This window comes from Cylas formicarius, unplaced genomic scaffold (genome assembly GCF_029955315.1).
Source record: "Cylas formicarius isolate icCylForm1 unplaced genomic scaffold, icCylForm1.1 PGA_scaffold_1__22_contigs__length_36826433, whole genome shotgun sequence".
Lineage (NCBI taxonomy): Eukaryota > Metazoa > Arthropoda > Insecta > Coleoptera > Brentidae > Cylas > Cylas formicarius.
The window spans coordinates 21,418,178-21,436,752 of record NW_026844264.1 but is presented as its reverse complement, the minus strand read 5'-3'; the positions used below and the strand labels follow the sequence as shown (position 1 = coordinate 21,436,752).

The window sequence follows — 18,575 nt, the reverse complement described above, 5'->3', positions numbered from 1 at the left end:
ACCAATATTTTACCACGTTGAATCTTTCCTCCAAGTTTCCGAACTCAATTTCCGACACACCCTGTATATCTGGTAGCAATATGGCAAGGGAAGTAAAAAAAGGAAAATTTCTGTTGTCCTATAGATCTGGACTTCCTACTCATAACTTATCTTGCTGCCCTATCCCCTCTTCTCGACAAGGAAATGAATGACAGTAAATTTTCTATTTAATGTTGAAAATTGTGATTACATCGTGAACCTGTTATACATTTACATTCCTTAAGTTGCTGATAAACTTATTATTAAGTTGAAAGTAATTTTGATCCATACATAAATAGGAATTTAATGCGAATGAGATATTATTTAATTTTTCAGAGAAGTTTCCAAAGGCTACTTAGTTACTTAGTACTTAATACTATTTACAAATTCTTTTTTTTAGATTCCTCAGCTTCAGTTTCAGCTTTGAACAAGTCAACAGGATGATTGGCGAAATGTAGCAAGTTCGATGCCTCAATAATCAAAACAAAAAGAATGCAGAACATTTGTAAACAGAGATATTTTTTAATATTGTTTTGGTTAACTCTATTGGTTACAAGTACTTCCTGCCGGTGAACTCAAATTTGAGGATATTCACACATTTCACTATTATCACTAGCAAGAATATGCTTTAGAGATTTCTGATTTTAGCTGTTATTTTGATCTGCGGAATTTTTGAAATTGTTATAATGTTAATATTTGCCGATGGACTATTGAGATTGTTATTCGATATTTTTTCCTTATGTCTCCAACTCTTGGTGAATTCGAGAGCCAATTCAAGAAAACTACTGAGGTAAAAAGATTTTTTACAGTGTTTACGACTTTTGCCCTGTTTTTCGCTGAACTCATTTTGTTCAACGTTTCTACATATAATGCAGTACAAACATTTTTCTTTGAAACTCTAACCATTATTCAATTTCTAAAGCTTCTTACACTACCCCTATGATTCTATTTTGGGCATACTTTGCTGTACTTATTGCTATGTCAAATTGAGTTAAGTATGAAGCGCTAGAGGAGGCAGCAGGAAAGTGGTTTTCGTTGAACAGCATTAAAAATACTTGGCAAAACTTACTAATGTGATACCCACTATTTATCACCCCTTAAAATGATATACTTGATACGTATGTACGCTCTTTAGTATTTCATCCTGTATCTTCTTCTTAAGGTACCAACTCCATTCAATGAAGATCGGCAACTATCTTGGCAAATTCGTTTCGATCTTGCGCACTCCTCAGCAATGTATGGGAGTCCAGTCCTGTCCAATCCCTCACGTTCTTTAACCATGAGCCTTGTCTCCGCCCCGGCCCTCGTCTACCCTCAATTTTGCCTTCTATTATAAATTTTAGAAATGCATACTTATTGCCTCTCATGATGTGTCCGAGGTAGGCCGTTTTCCTTTTCTTAATGATGTTTATGAGGTCCCGTTCTTTGTTCATTCTTAGTAATACCTCTTCGTTATTTACATGGTCAGTCCAGGGTATTCTCAGCATATGTCGATAAACCCACATTTCTAACTCCTCTAATTTGTTTAGCGTACTAGTCTTTAGCGTCCACGACTCGACCCCATACAATAGCACAGAAAACACATAGCATTTAACGAAATTATTCCGGATTTGGGTATTAAGGCTTTTGTCACTTAGCAAGTTTCGCACTTTCAAAAATGCTGCTCTGGCCATTTCTATTTTTGTTCTTATTTCCACATCAGGATTTAGATCTTCTCCAATCCAGCAACCCAGCAACCCAAATATCTATCTGTATGATGAAGACAGAAAAAAAAAGTTTTGAATAGCTTGAAACTTTAACTGATACCACGGTATTCCGCATATAAAGTCTAATATCGATTAACCAGTTTTAAGCAGCATGTATAAATAAAATATAAAATTCAAATCACATTGGACATTAAACACGAGCAGAATATGTGGAACCTTAAAAAATATAAAATAGAAATTTCGCAAAGAAGGGCATACTAAGTAATGTGGATAGATCGTTGAGTTGATTTTCGAAAAATAGCGAATAAACCCCGCGCGAAATTTCTGCCACGGTATGGAAGCGAGCAACGATCTCCTGCTGCCCTCTCTTCGATCGATTGTTTCACGTTTGTCTGCTAACGTCGAATCGGTCGGGCGCAACATTGTCTGCCGGCTGCACAGCAGGATTTATGAATTCCATTGATATGTTGACTGGCCGGCCAAGTCAGTTGCCTTCGCGCATTTGTAACACGTGCATAAATAGCAATGGACTCCGGTCATCGTTTGACCGGCTTGTTCCAGGGCCTTGTCGTTTTCCTCGTGTGTTTTATTAGGCTGCAAGCGTTAGCTCTCCAGTTACCCGATACGTCGGGAATTGACGGTCAGCTAACTGCCAACCACAATATCGACCATTTCTTCTCGCTGTGGCTGATTTTTAATAACGACGATGTCCAAATATCAGGTTAGTTTGATATAAACGAAAACAGATGAACTGTGTCGTTCGTTTATTGGTGGTTAAATTGTTAAGATTGATTAGCACTAACACTTAATATCAAATAATGTTGGCAAAATCACATTAAATGCATGATTTTATGTTACTTGTATTTAAATAATGCATATTTCTATATTAACTAATCGCAATTGCAATTGCTAAATATAGCCGATAATTATAAGTGTGTTATAAAATTCAGGGTGTTACAAGTATAAACATAACAAAATATTTCAGAGGATTCCAGACGACTTAAATTTCTAGCCGCTAGTGGTTCACATTGGTCTAGATCCCCAAAATCTTTTACAATAAAAAATTAAAAGATCTTAACTATAACACATATTTAGTTTGTTCATCAGTATAAGAAAGGGTATTACAAAAGTGTCCACCAAGAATGACATAAAAATTGCTTAGTTCAGTAAGATTTTGCTACATAGGACGAAATTTAAACTATGTTCACGATTCCCTTCGGACGTCACTTCCTACTTTCGCTATCGTAATTAAATTAAATTAAATTTTTAATTATTTATGAATTAAATTGAATTAAATTAATTTAAAAAAAAATGTTTTCAAAATAGATCTTCCATTAATAATTCGACATTATTTTGTTATTCTTGTTTGGGAAAATTTGGAGTAGATTTAGTTAAATGTTTTATTTAAATATTATAATTCAAGCTTATTGAATAGTGAAACCGATCACTAAAAAAGAAATACCGTAGGAGCTTTCTGCACTCTTATAATTCGGCACCAAAAAAAAAATTACGACGTCCCGGATAGCGGGCTGCATACAATGCACGGGTCTGTAGAGCGTTTTTTTTTACATTCCCCGTATATCAGAAACTCTTTCTCCATTTGTAAATTGATTATTGTTTTCCATGATAATCCAAATCGATAACACGACAAAATCGATAATCAGATAAAAAATGTACAAAAAATGTATTTATTTACGCATCTTTTTTTTCCTTCCTGTGAGCTTATTTCTTAACGGATTTTGAAAATTTTGGTGTTGCAAAAAAGTACCGGCTTTAAAGAGTTTCTGTTGCTACTTGAAAAAACTAGGTTATCTTAAAAAAATTATAGTTGATTACATTAAATGCTATTTGCCATTAGACATGTAAGGAAAAGTTTCATTTACAATTTTTCCAATGATCAGGTGACCCGGTAAATAGTATTCAGGTTCCTAGACACAATTTTGAAAAATTATATAAAATTTATTTATTTATTACTTATTTTATTTATTCTCGTTTCCGCTCAAACCGGAATTGACTACATATTGTCAAAAATATGGACCCTTTTAAATTTCAAATCACTATCTCAAGCCGTTTAAAAGTTATAATAGTGTTCCCACTTTATTTTGTCACTTGGTATACTTACTTAATGAAGTATTAGAGTTTGGTGTTTATGCGGATGCAAAATTATACCAGAAAAACGATTACCTTAAAATTTCTGAAAAATGGAATCAAAACATATCTAGTTAGCCACGAATTTGCAATGAATCGATAAATGACATTTTTCTACTCCCGTCTGTAAAATATTGGGTTTTTCGGAAAGTCATTTCGTTTTTTTTTTTGGGAACATGAAAGACAGTTTTCGTATAATGAATAAATATTTTATTAAATTATATATTGGCCATTCTGGTCTAACACCTTTTGCTATCTTTCTGGCAGTAACATAATTCCCCTCTCATAAAAGTTTTGGTCCTTGCTGGCAAAAAACTGGTTCAGGTGGTTTTTGACATCTTCATTTGAGGTAAAGGTTTTGCCATCCAAAAAATTTTGCAGGGACCGGAACAAATAGTAGTCGGAATGCGCCAGATCTGGAGAATATGGTGGATGTTGCAGTACGTCCCATTCAAGCTGTAAAAGTTTTTGGCGAGTGACCAAACTTGTGTGAGGTCTCGCATTATCCTGGTGGAACACTACACCCTTCCTGTTGATTAATTCGGGCCTCTTCTCTTTAAGTGAATCATTCAATTTGTCCAGTTGACTAGTAGACTTCTGAATTAATCGTTGTATTGTCCGACAAAAGCTAAAAAAAAAACGATTCCTTTGACATCCCACCAAACGGAGAGCATCACCTTTTTTTGGTGAATGTTGGCTTTTGACACGCTTTGAGCCGGTTCATCTTTTCTGCTCCATGACCTCTTGCGTTTAACATTGTTGTATATAACCTATTTTTCATCCCCAGTAATAGTCCGCTTCAAAAATGGATCATTGTATTGACGTTTGAGGAGCGAATCACACACGTCAACGCGACGACACAAATTTCGCTCTGTAAGGACATGGGGCACCCACACATCGAGCTTCGAGGTTAAGCCCATGCCTTTCAAATGGCCATAAACAGTCGAATTCGACAAATTTAATCTCTCACCGATCTCTCGTGTGGTTATTCGCCGATTTGCATCAACTAATGCCTTTATCGCATCTTTGTCAGCTTCGACCGGCCTTCCAGACCGTGGTGCATCTTCGACATCAAAATTGCCGGATCGAAATTTTGCAAACCAGTTCTGGCACTGGCGTACTGTTAACACGCCTTCTCCATACACATCCGTCAATTTTTTTCTCGCTTGGACAGCATTTTTACCTTTTCTGAAGTAAAAAAGTAAAATATGACGAAATTGCTGCTTATTGCTCTCCATATTTAAAAGGGCACCAACCAAAAACTACTGCGTAGAATTAATAGAACTTTTTCACACACAAGCCTTACAATATCAGCTCTCAAGACATATAATGGTTATGCGGCTTAAGTGTGAAGTTGGTTTCGAAAAAACGCAATTAAGTCCTCTGACGGGAAAAAACGAAATGACTTTCCGAACAACCTTATACCTAATTACTCACCTATGCGGGAAGCGTCACTTTACCACGTCAGTTTCGTTTCCCACGAGCATACATTTCCCGGATTTTACCGCACGGATTTAGAAGCAATCAGATGTTTTCGGAGATATTTCCCACGCTTTGAATTTTGACGTTTGTCAATTCTGACGGTCATGTCAGTGAATGTATTAGTGTTCTTTTGAGAAAATGTAACCAAAAAAATAACGGAACGTATTCAACACGTTCGGTAAACTCACTCTTTTATTAAAAATTCGCTCTGCTCGTGTCAAATAAACTCGTGAGTCAAATGGCGTTTACCGCACTTGTTGCATAATATACTATTTACTTTTTCTTATGATCAATTCAACAAATTATTTAGCTCAGAATAGAAAGAATGTCTAGGTGACGAAATTGATCACGCTGTATACCCCGTTCTCAGCACAAATCGATTCCTGGCCTTTATACTGACCTGGAGAAGCTTAAACGATAATGGAATGAAATCTCGTTCGTGGATTAAGACTCGGCAACCAATGACCGTCTATTTGAATACACATTTAATTAAAACGTGAAGTTTCATGTCGATTTCCCTTCAACGCCACATGGGGAAGAAATTTCTAGCAAAATAAGTTGTGCATTTGGCCTTTGAGGTTGCTGTTATAGTAGATTTAAAATTTAAAATCTAACGAAATCATGTGGCGTCATTTGATGTTATTCACATAAAAGTTTTACTGCATTTAGACTGTAGGTTTCGTCTGCTTTCGCCTGTTTATTTAATAGTGCGTAATTTTAGGATATTAGATACCGTTGTCATTGGTAGTTCGTGAAGTAATTTTGGATAGTAACCCGTCTTTAATTAACTTTAGTGCACATCCCTTCTATTAATCACTTTCTCCCTCCTCACCCTCCCCACATCATCCACCTAGAACTCCCGGGACCACACATGACAGGTAAGTTCACTGCTTTATTCTGTTATTCTATTACGCGCTTAGTTTCGGGAATACAAATGTTCAAAAATTTGACTATTTTGTAACAAGTTGTATTTTTAAAAATTCTTAATTTTTCTTGTGGTTACTGACAGAGCATTAATTTTTCTTTATAAATAAGCTTAGAAAAACTTGACGAAAGTGGTGTTAACATTCGTTACAAAATGAGAACAGAAAAAAAATGGGGGCAAATAGCTAAAATGTTTTTAGTGAGGAACAATATAAGAATAACAGGAAAAAATTGCTTAATGTAGTGAATGAGCTTTTGCTTTCCGAACTGTGCCGAGTCAATAAAATACTCTGTTGAAAACCCTTTCCTAAAAAAAAGATCTTGCATAAGATATCTTGTAATGACACTAATTGACTTTATTTTTGCTAGTTTAATTTTAGTTTTAGCAAGGTTAAACAAAACTTGTTTAACATTCGATCTGATTATCGGCCACGTGAGAGGGCAGCGTTCTAAAACGGGTTTGTAGAAGAAATTTTAAAGGTTAAGAAAATTCAGCGATACTGCTTGGTGCATAAAAAGGGAATTAGAGAACATGATAAATATGAAATTAGACAGTTCTCATCCGAGTTGGTAGCCAATGTCAACAAAATTTGTTCTTTTATTACTTTTGGAAGGAGTGTCTAGAGCCAAACAAACATGTTTCTTGTATCGTCTTGTATGTATTACATCGAAATCAAATTTGAGTATCGTATCACATTTAAACTGTATAGTTTTTGCAAAAAAATAGAGCGGAAAACAAACATAAACAAACTGCATTTAATATTTAGGAAATTCAAGAATTTTAGTAAAAAACTAAATAAATTCATGTCAATTTTATTTAAACATTTCAATAAATCACCTAAATATATTTGGTGTTATCTGTGTGATAATATTATTGTAAAATTGTAATTGTAATTGTAAATAAATAATTAAATAAAAATATGTAAATGTGTTTGATCGGATTTGCTTTTGCCCGTTTAATGGTATGAATGGTAAGGCAAAATAATACGAACTAAATAAGTTTTTTAATAACGGTCTTTTAAATTTGCTATTTGTATTCAGATCACTGTCTCGGTACTGGCCGCAGTATGTTATTTTATATTGGGTTTACCACAGGATGTACCATAGGATGTACAGAAATCACATTGTAAGCAATTTTACGTTGAGCATAACAAAGTCGTAAATTTTTAAAAAGCTGAACTAACGATTATATCTGTGAGTTGCAGTATAAATTTGGGCATTGGAAAGCAGGACAAAGCAGAAACCATTGTATTATTTTTGTTTACATTAGCTATCAATTTCTAGCAATTACGCAAGCATTTGTAATTTCCTGGTCACTCGTGAAAGTGAAAGCAGATACTTTTCTTTTGTACTTGGTTTAACATTTTGCAGATTTTTTAAGCCTCATCTTTCAATATCAAAGCTGGAAAATATGCTATAGGACTTTAAAAAGGAAACACAATTTGAAATAAAATTGACTCCCTGTTCATCGGAAACGAAAGGCCCTAAACTATTATAGAAGAAAAATGTTTTTTCCTTTTTCATATGGAATCAAATCTATATATTAAAATCTAGTCGTAGGATTACTGTAGACATATGAGAACTTTTATATAGTGAAAACTAAAGTCAAAAACTACAACATACTAAATTGACAAGAACCCATTCTGTGCGGGTTACTTATTGATATTGACAATTCGATATTTATAAAACTCGATAATCGTAATACCGATTATAAATCAATATTACTATCCAAACAGTCAACCAGTTGACTAGAAACAGCGTCGTCAGTACTTTCATTGAAGTAATAATAATAGATTCTCTTTACACTTATCACAAACACAATTTTCATATTTTCTTACCAAGAAAATATGAAAAAGAAAAGACCTTTGTTCAGATTTACTTTTTCTGGGATTAACATTAATTTCCTGTAAATAATTCTTAATACAATTAGGAGTTTGGCTAGAAACCCGGTCACTAGATTTTGAATAAAAGTTATATGTTGTTTTGTAGTGAAATTCACCAAACCTTTGCGAGTTATATTTAATAGCACCCTGTGAATATATATTTTCCAATTCAGTTAAAGAAATTACCCCAGTTTCCTGCTGCATGTTGGTAAGTTCCTTTTATAAATTGTTACTGTCTTGGCAATAATGAAAAATTGTCTGAAGAGAATGGGATAGATTGGTTGTTAATGATAAGTTTCGTTTTCATATTTCAGTATTATATCAATTTTGCACTTTGCACTGTTCACTACCACTTCCGGAAAACTAGGTCATTGAAACAGCAAGTTTAATGTCAAACCAGAATTGCCACTAGAGTTGCCTTGCCTGAGTTTGCCTTTCTAGTTGAAGAAATCCTTTTTAAATCGCTATTAATCAATTATTTGTTGATTAGTTTCTTATTCCAAAATTTTTACTCTTTTTAAACCTAGTTGACGTCCGTAATCTCGGTACTTATATTTTATTGCATCGCAGAGCATTAATTCGTTGGTCTTTTGTTTCAGACAAGCCATTTACGATATTCGCCCCCCAAAATTCACCCACCGTACAAGAAAAGCAACTCCTTCGACAACCGGAACTTGTTAAACGTCTTCTACTTGATCACGTAGTGCCTGACACTCGATTCGATATCGCTAACGTTACCGCCAACAGTTCGATCACGACACTAAGTGGAAAAACCGTTCAAATCTGGTTGGATAAAAACGGAAAACTTAAAGCTAATAACGCTTCCATTGTGGAAAACAAAATTGAGGTACCGAACGGGTGGGTATGATTCGTTTTGGCACTAATAAAAATGTACGATTAGAATTGATAATTAGATTGAAATTCTTGAATATTATATTCTATATATTATTAAGAAAATATTTCTAATAGGTTGTCGCGGGACATCCGCTTATTCATGTAATTTAATTCGATTTAACTAACCACAAATTGTTGGGAATTTTTTCTTGTTAACTCAGCGTGGCAAAATAATTTACTTTAATTGTGTCGAAAATATTATTTCGAGTGTGAAGGTAATTATAACTTGCCAATAGCGTACTACAACATATTTTGAATTTCTGGGCTCTCTAAAACTGTCAGAGACTCAGTTAAGTTGAACTTAGGTGACTTTTACTTGATGAAAATCCATTTATCAAAATAAATAAGTACTAAAAGTTCAGATTTTCACGAAATTATATATTTTTACATGACAATTATTTCGACAATGTAATCAGATGTAATATTTAGAAACTACGTGCTACTATATATACCGAAAAATGAGAATAAAAATTTTATTAATGTTGTTGAGAGAATTTAAGTTCAATAAATCTAATTGATCGTTAAGCAATACATTTGAATGTCTCATTTTGTTCATCTCCATGGCTTCCAATAAATTTAATTTTCTACTTTTTGTGGCTGTATGCAAAATATCAAATTTGTCGTCAAAAATGTGTTTTTCTATGTTTAAGTGTGTGGCATAATTAGAAACTAGACTATTGTTTTTAAACGCTCTTTTATGTTCGTTAATGCGTTTTTTGAAGGATCTACTTATGTGTCCAATATAAATTTTAGAACAAGATCCGCATTTCAATCTGTAGACATCTGATATTTGAAATTTTGAACATTTCGTTTTATTGTTTTTTAAAAATTTTCCTATTGTGTTGTTAGTTCTGAAAGCTATTTTTAAACCACATTTTGACAAATGTTTTGAAACTTTTTCACTTGAAAATGATACTGATTTGATATTTTACATACAGCCACAAAAAGTAGAAAATTAAATTTATTGGAAACCATGGAGATTAACAAAATGAGACATTCAAATGCTTAACGATCAATTAGATTTAAATACCTCTCCTTTATTGAACTTAAATTCTAACAACATTAATTAAGGTTTTATTTTCATTTTTCTGTATATATAGTTGCAGGTAGTTTACAAATATTACATTTGATTACATTGTCGAGAGAATTGTTATGTAAATATATATAACTTTTGAAAATCTGAACTTTTAGTTTTCATTTATTTTGGCTCAGTTAGGTCATTGAATGACAATGACTATTGCCATCCCCATATTTTATTTACAGTTAATTAGATCAAGTTTTGCCGAATAAACCCCTAGTCAGTCTATATCAAGAGCCAATGGCCAATGGCTGCTTCTGATTCACAACGTCAGAAGTCACCCATTCTGATCTTGGTATTCTTGTTTCGTAACAGTTGGATTGTCTTCACAGTTAATTCTGTAAAATGGAATTCATGAATTAAATGAATGTTTTGAAAAGTATTGGTGTCTGACCATTTTTTATCGATCTCGGTAACGGTTCGTTCTATAGAATCGACATGGGTGGCAGCAATGCTGGTAAGGTCCTGAGTGCCATTTTGGAAAACTATTAATTAAAAAACTCTCCTTTTACATGCGTTCTTTGCCAAGTAACACTAGACAATCATATGGTAAAGATTTTTTTTTCAGTTCAAGTCATTTTTTTAACTAACCATAACTAAACTCGTGACTAAAGTAACGTCCGAAATGTCTCGCAACCATGGCATAATAAATACATAATTTTAAAGTAGCGGGTATAAAAATAGGTTTTAGCGAATAATAATATTTTAAATATCAGTGTCGCCATTATAAAAAACAGTGTTACCCATACTTAAAAATAGATTGTTATTTTGTTGCCGTATTTTAGTTGCTATATTTGGGCATTTTATTATCATCATTTCTTCTTCATATTGCCCACTATAGTTTTCTGCCGCCGAAATGAATTTTTCCTGGTTTTCTAAGAATTATTTTTTGTTTAAATTTAGTTGTCAGCTAATTTGACTTGCCTGTTTATGCTGTAAATTTTATGCAAATGACTACATGTTCATTAATTAGCGTCTTCGATGACCTAACTCACGCTAAATTATTTAGTGATTCATCTTTCGTTTTGCGACCTTCACTTTTATAATAATTAATATTGTGTTTTGAGCGTGTGGTAATAAAATACCAACCAAAAGGAAAATGACCACGAAGGATGCCGGCGTTATCGAGATGTATACTCCGTAGCAGTGCATCTAGGATGTAATAAATAAAATGTCTACTGAGTAGTTACTTAATAATTGGATATCTGTGGTCGGAAAATTTGCAGTATTTTTCTGAATTAAAATGGATTTTACGGAAACACTGTAACTTAAAAACAGATTATCTTTGTCACCTATCCTATACATACTTGAACTTTTCTGTGGATGCTGTGTGACAAAAAATATCGGAATATCTCGGAGTCAGGTAGCTAGCGAAAAGTAAAAGAATCTATTTAATGTAAGTAGTAGGAAACCAAGTTACGAACACATCGAAAAAGCTAGGAATGGTCATCGCTCATCGGCATCAACCTGAAACTTAACTATCGTATTAGTAGCATTTAAGCCAGAACCATAGTTGGTGCTATTTTATTTGAATTATTTCCTATAATCTAATCTCTGCTAGAATATTAGCAATTATGCAATTAATAGCATAGTATTATTAAATAGTACTATAGCCGGAGAGCAATATTTTAAATACAAAATTAATAAATATGGTAACATGTATTTAAAAGTAATATTTCCTCTCCCTACACAGAAATCAATATAATTCTTCAGTTCACTCTCCTGTAATAGATTTGGTCCAATATACATTGTCATATCCCCTTTTTGAAATAAAAAATTTGTAAATTCGAGGGGACTATTTGATTATAAATAAGACAGAAAAAATATGTATATGTGCTACAGACACCTTTTTTAATCACGAGTTACTGAAGATGTCTTGAGTACATATTTACAAAACATTAAAAATACATTGCCTGAGTCACGTGAATCGTGACCTTGCAAACTGAAAAACGTCAAAATACGATAACTAAATTCTACCCAAAACTCCCGAGTCGCTCCTAAACCTGTGACCAAAGTACCGTAAACATCCGAAGTGAGTAGCGACCGTGAGTAACACAGCTGACGTCTTAAAGTGACCATTTCCTCACGCTTGATGTGGATTTTTAATTATTTTGTATTGCGTATTTTAGTATTTGAGTTAATTGTATTGTAATTATTAATTTATTTAATTAAATTCTTCAAAAAAACTTCCACAGGCTACTGTAATACTTTTACAAAATTTCTGCATTCCTCTTGCGTCGGTTTTTGCAGAGTGGAACTTACTGACGTTTCGTCAATCATTCTGTTGGCTTCTTCTTCATTTAATACCTTCGTAATGATAACGAAAAAGGGCATTTAATAAGATATATCTCAAAATTTAGAAAGTTATAATGCTATTTCAAGAAATTATTATATGGAGATTTAACAAAAAAAAAACGGGGCCCCAAAAAATAAGATGATTATCAATTATTGTAGAATAAAATTAAAATAAATATGATAAAGGTAATAATCAAGGAGTGCAAATTCTTATTTAATCTATCTATCTAACCCTTTTATGTCATATCGTATACAAAAATTTATTTGTTGCATCATTTAGGCTTACTTCGTCTTAGCAACTCATTCATTCGAAAATTATTATCCCTGTTCTCAAGTTGAACGTAACACATTTCGTTTTCACGCCAAGGCGTTATTAATTTCAGGAATCTGGTCATAATCGACAGCTATTTATTTCCGATCACGAACAGATTGGATTATAACGAGTCCGCCATATCTGCAGCAGGAGCGGAAACTAATATGAGATCAGCAGATGATGCAGTCACGTTTCCCATCGCGATGGAGATCACGAAGCGTGACAAACATGAACCGAACACCAAATTCGTAGAGAACGTGCTGGAAGTTTTGTCGTTTTTAAAGAGTCGGGTCAGAGTTTTTCAGCACTTTTTGTCCAGATCTAATGTTTCGCAGTCGCTCAACGAAGGTAAAAATGGGCTCGTGACCTTAATTATTTTTATCACTGGCATATATCGTTTAATTTCAGGTGAGGAATATACGGTGTTCGTTCCGACAGATCATGCTTTCCAGAGGTGGCATCCCATCGATTGGGGCTTTTATCCATTTAGTGTTCCCGAATTTACCGAAAGTATTATTATTAACCACTTCATTAAAGGTAGATTAAAGCAGAATTCGATACAGGATGGACAAGCAGTTAGAACACTGGGCGGAAGAGAGATCGTATTTAAGAAAATTCGTAAGTATTCCTCGCCACCAGAAAGATTGACCAGAACTAAATTTTTTAATGGCTTACGTCTCCTATAAGAAAGCTTTAAAATTTTATAGTTAGGTACCGTACGAATGCTTTATATTTGTTTCATTGCAATTGGCATGGGAGTTTTATTTTTCGGAAAAAGGTACTTCACTTAAGTATATAAAAAGGTTTAATAAGTTTTTAAGTAATTTAGTTGCTTAAAATTAGATTTGAAGAAAGTGGTGGTTTTATATTAGCACGGTGAGAAGCAACGAAACTTTAAAAACAGCTAGTGCTCATATCTATAAGGATCATGTGGATCTAAGTAGTTATCGCTATTTCAAAAATTTTATTGGAAAAATGATAGGAATCATCGACTTTAAAATCTTTAAATGAAAGGCCTGGCTATGAGGTCATACAGTTCCAAGATTCCACTGCTGTTTTTGTCTACTTAAATATGCAGTTGAAGTACCAGTTAACAGCGGTGTCTAACGTGGGATTTTTTTGAAATACAAAATCTTCGAGAAAAGTTAGTGCATGTTTGATACTTCGAAACATTTCAGGTTCAAAAAATAACGCACGGAGTCCTCAAAAGCGTGAAAAAAATTCTGAAAAAAATTCAAGTTTTTTCGTATCAATTCTAATTAATATTTCTTAATGTTATTAATGTTATTGATTAATATATATATATATATATATATATATATATATATATATATATATATATATATATATATATATATATATATATATATATATATATATATATATATATATATATATATATATATATATATTATTACTCTAAAATATATGTAACATATTTTGCTCCACCCTTGTGTTGAAACGTATCTAAGAGCAGGCAAAGTAGTTGCAGCATCAACATTTGGTAGCATTAATTTAATTTATTGGAAATATTACACAGTGTATAGTTCCGACCAATAGACCAATAGGTTGATAAAAAACTTTTAAAAGGGAAGTCAACAAAACAGCACGTCAAAAACAACCGATATATTTTATTTTATCATATTCGAGAAGAAATATATTTTTTATAAAAAGTAAAACTACTCATTTGAAATTAAAACCAAGTTTGAATTAACATATTCTAGAGATACTGCTCCCATTTATCGTTTTCTTTATTACCAAAAAACTTTTAAACTAAAAGTATAAACGTTTTTCAAAATAAATAAGAACTAAAAGTTTAGATTTTCACGAAATTATATATTTTGACATGACAATTGTTTCGACAACACACATTTGATAAAGACACGGTGTTGTCGAAACAATTGTCATGTCAAAATATATAATTTCGTTAAAATCTGAACTTTTAGTTCTTATTTATTTTGATAAACGGATTTTTATCATGTAAAAGCCTCCTCAGTTCAATAAACGTTTTTGGTCCTATGGGTGGTTAGATGAGCAGCTATCCTCTGAAATATTAATTAAAATATTTTCAATTGAATTGAACTGAATTAAAATTTCAATGCAAGTATATACTAATTTCAAAATTGCGCCAAGTAATTTTTTTTTGTTGCGATATATCAAAAGTTAAAGTGAAGAAATTAATTTAAGTTTATTGTTTTTTTGATTTGTTAATGAACCGCATTGGCATATTAAAGAGCAAGAATATGCTCAGGCTCGGAATATATTACAATACGTATAAAAAAGAGCAAATTAAAAAAGAAATAATTGTAAATAAATGGCGCAGTTTTTGTGCATATGATAAGCGTTTATTTTTTTTGTTTTGGCGAAACAATCATTTAATTTGTAAAGATTAGAATAGTCAACAATTAAGCAAACAAAAATTTGATTGCAGCGAATTTAATGGTTAATGGAGCTTCGATAGTGAAAGGAGATACCCCAGTAAAAAATGGAAACATCATGTTTATAGGCGAAGTGTTGTTTATAAATGAGTCGGTTGTATCGAAGTTGCATCAACAGAACCGAGATAAGGAAACTCCCCCGCTACTAGCATTCCCATGGTTCGGAGCTCAATTTTTGTCTCACGCATTTTTAGCCCTCGAACGAGACAAACGGTAAGGACAACTGGCCAATTTTTAACCGATTCGTTTAAATTTAACCTACGAAGTCTAAAAGAAAGTTGTAGCTCTAATTTAGGGGCAACAAAGTTATTGGCGGCGTGGTATCCATCAGCATTATTAATTAATCCATGAATACCTTTATACTTTGTTAAGAAAAATGGAAAACAAATAAAAGTGACTTGGTTGAAAATATTTAGAAAATAATAATTGATTTACACCTATAATTAATATTTTTGCCTGTGTTCACTGTTTACTAAAAAGTAATTTCTAAACAGACATATAAAATATTAAAATTTTTAGTAATCAAGTGAAACTAATTTGAATCCTATAGGCGAACAAAAAAATGTTCCATTGTAGTTGAAAATACATAATATTAATTTTTAATAAACTTAAAACTCGCGTATTTTTATCTCAGTTGCCACACAAATACTTATTTACACCTTAATCATTAAAACTAGTTATTTTCATCTACTTGTTTGTCTGTTTTTTTAATTTCTTAAAAAATGTTTTCTGGAAAGTTGTTTTTACGACTTCTTTAACTGTTAACAAACAAAACTTTATTTGAGGTTAATTTAATGAAGGCAAAAATAATCAGCAAAATGAGCTACACAAAATCGAAAAGAAAGTTGCCAGCACGAGGAACCGACAAACCGGAAAAAAAATTCTATGCATATCAGATTATACTTTGCAGATTTAAACATATTACAAGATTTTTAAATCTTGCGGATTTGGCTCCTCACGTGTCCGGAACCGGATATACTTTTTTCGTACCGGTAGATACCGCCTTTGAAGATCTCGGATTAAATAAGATGCCCGACAACTACCTGTCAAACGGCGAAGGTCTGCAAATACTGCTCAATCACTTTGTTAAAGGACGTTTATACGATCATGATCTGAAGAACAATACGAACCTGGTCACTTTAGGAAATCAAACTATAGCTGTGAATAGGACATTGGGTAAGTATTTTTGTATTTATAAGCCATCCGAATGTTTGTTTTGTCATATTTTTCACTAACGTTAGTATTAGATCCATAAAACACTCGAGCGCCATAGTTTAAAATGAAATGTATGACACATACTTAATCGTTTTAAATCTGGTTAACCTTTTAATAAATGCACATTTTTATAATGATCTTTAAGTAGGCATTAGCCATTAGGTTTTGAATTACGAGAAAATATACTGCCGGTGAGCTTCTAAATCGCTTTTTTTGATGAAATTAGAACGCTCCTAGCCCACTCAGAATTGTTTGTATTGTAAATGTATCTATTCCCTCTACGACTTGATCTTTTGCGGCACACTCCAAAGTATTCACTCCCCAGCCCAGTACTCGATTTAACTACGAGAAAATGTGCTGAAGCTTTTCTCCAACTATCCAAAATTAAAATTTTCTGGTAAAAGTTCAAAAAATCTTGGAATTGTGTAATAAAATTTAAGTAACTCCCTCCGCTTGTGTCAAATAAACTCGTGAGTCAAATGCCGTATACCGCACTTGTTGCATAATATACTATTTTGCTAACTACATAGGAGACAAGTGTATTAGTTTTATAATTTGATTTGGTAATAATGGAAATTTAATTTGTACTTTCATTTGATAATTCTAATGGTTCAGCAGAAGTTCTGCAAAATATAGTATTTACCACGTTTATAAATTATTTAAGATCCTCATTTCGCTTTGTTTCGCCTAAAAACTTGCAACTTCCACTATTTGAAAAGAAACAGGTTTACCAAACTAAATATTTTTGAAGGAAAATTTTCTCGGTTCTGTTGACAGATTTCAATTTTTGCTTGTTATGTGAGACCTAACTCTAAACATTCGGGATGAAATTTTCGGGGTTAGTAGAGGGGGCGGCTGCAACTTTCGTGTCAAAAGCAGAACTGTCCCCGAAAGATTTTTTTTTTGAAAATGGGGAACCTAATACCGGATATGAGTAAAGTAGGGTGGAAAGCAATCTCCTATCGGGCAAAAATTCGTTCGGTTTTTCGAAAAAATGAGCCGTTTTCGAGATATGGCGATTTCAAAATCGAAAAAATTTTTTGAAAAAACGACCATATCTCGAAAACGGTGCGTCGTAGGCGAAAAATAAACGAATTTTCGTACTGACTTTGGCGTGATTCATGTGCGGATCGGTGCACTTGGGTAGGGAATCAAAAAATTGTCCTCCCCAATTTAGGCATTTAAGGTGATTTTTCACTTTCTTTCGATACTTCGGTTTTGAGGTGATTAAGGAGATCAAGTAACCCATATTTTAAGTAAACCTTTCAAGTCTCATAAATTTATTTTGTACTGTAAGTACTGCAATTAAGAAGAAACTATGAATATAATATTGAAAAATAACTTTAATTTAGAGTTAACATTTTTTTTCTGTTTGACACCAGTACTAAATATACCATCAATATTTTCTTGCAGATCATGTATACGTTAACGATGCTAATATATTGGAAAGCGAAGTGTTCGTGTACAATCTAGGCACCATGTTCTATGTTGACAAAGTGCTATTTGCAAACGTTACTACTTTGCCATCTTACAACGCAGACGTACCACCGGGTACTGATAATCCGACAGAAGAAACCCTCGAAGATTTCACTCAGAAAAGCTTCGACAATGACGAAACCGAAATTATATCGAGCACTCGATCAGAAACAACAACCAATAGTTTTCCATAGAGGCGGAGTAAAATAATTGTAAAATGTTTCACAAACTATCTGTAAATAGAATCAGTTCGTTTGGGGGTGAATAATACAGGGTGGCTTAAAGTTGAAACGTTTGCGTTTAAGCGGGACTCATTGGAATCGCATGCTTGATTTCGACGTTTATTTTTAACTAGCCAATAAGGATAATGTGTGATAACTTAAAGATATCGATGACTGTCTATGTTCGTAGAAATTTCATAGTTACACAAAAAGGAAAAAAAATGTCGCGTCATTAATTGTTATATATATTTGTTTGTGTGTTTTAGATAGGGGACACATAAGTTATATTTTTAACAAGATAAAGTTTACTTATGGCAGAAAGCCAAGCTTTTGATATAAGTTATTTAGTTGGCAATTTTTTACTATTTAAAAATTTTAGATTTTAAAGTTATTCAATAATTTGTAGGAATTATTTGTCTAAGTTTTAGTGATAGTGATATCCAATAAATATCCTAAATATATCTACTGTCTAATTTCAAATACC

At 32.8% G+C, this 18,575-nt stretch overlaps 1 protein-coding gene across 1 annotated transcript; it reads left to right on the top strand.

The window, feature by feature from the left end:
• The first annotated feature begins 813 nt into the window (after positions 1–813).
• On the top strand, positions 814–18,552 carry LOC132696285 (transforming growth factor-beta-induced protein ig-h3). The gene is made up of 7 exons (XM_060661026.1): positions 814–2,445; positions 8,761–9,019; positions 12,812–13,089; positions 13,150–13,359; positions 15,173–15,392; positions 16,090–16,355; positions 17,808–18,552. The coding sequence occupies exons 1-7, from the start codon at positions 2,250–2,252 to the stop codon at positions 18,062–18,064; spliced, it is 1,686 nt and encodes a 561-aa protein (XP_060517009.1). The 5' UTR covers positions 814–2,249; the 3' UTR covers positions 18,065–18,552.
• The last annotated feature ends 23 nt before the right edge of the window (positions 18,553–18,575 follow it).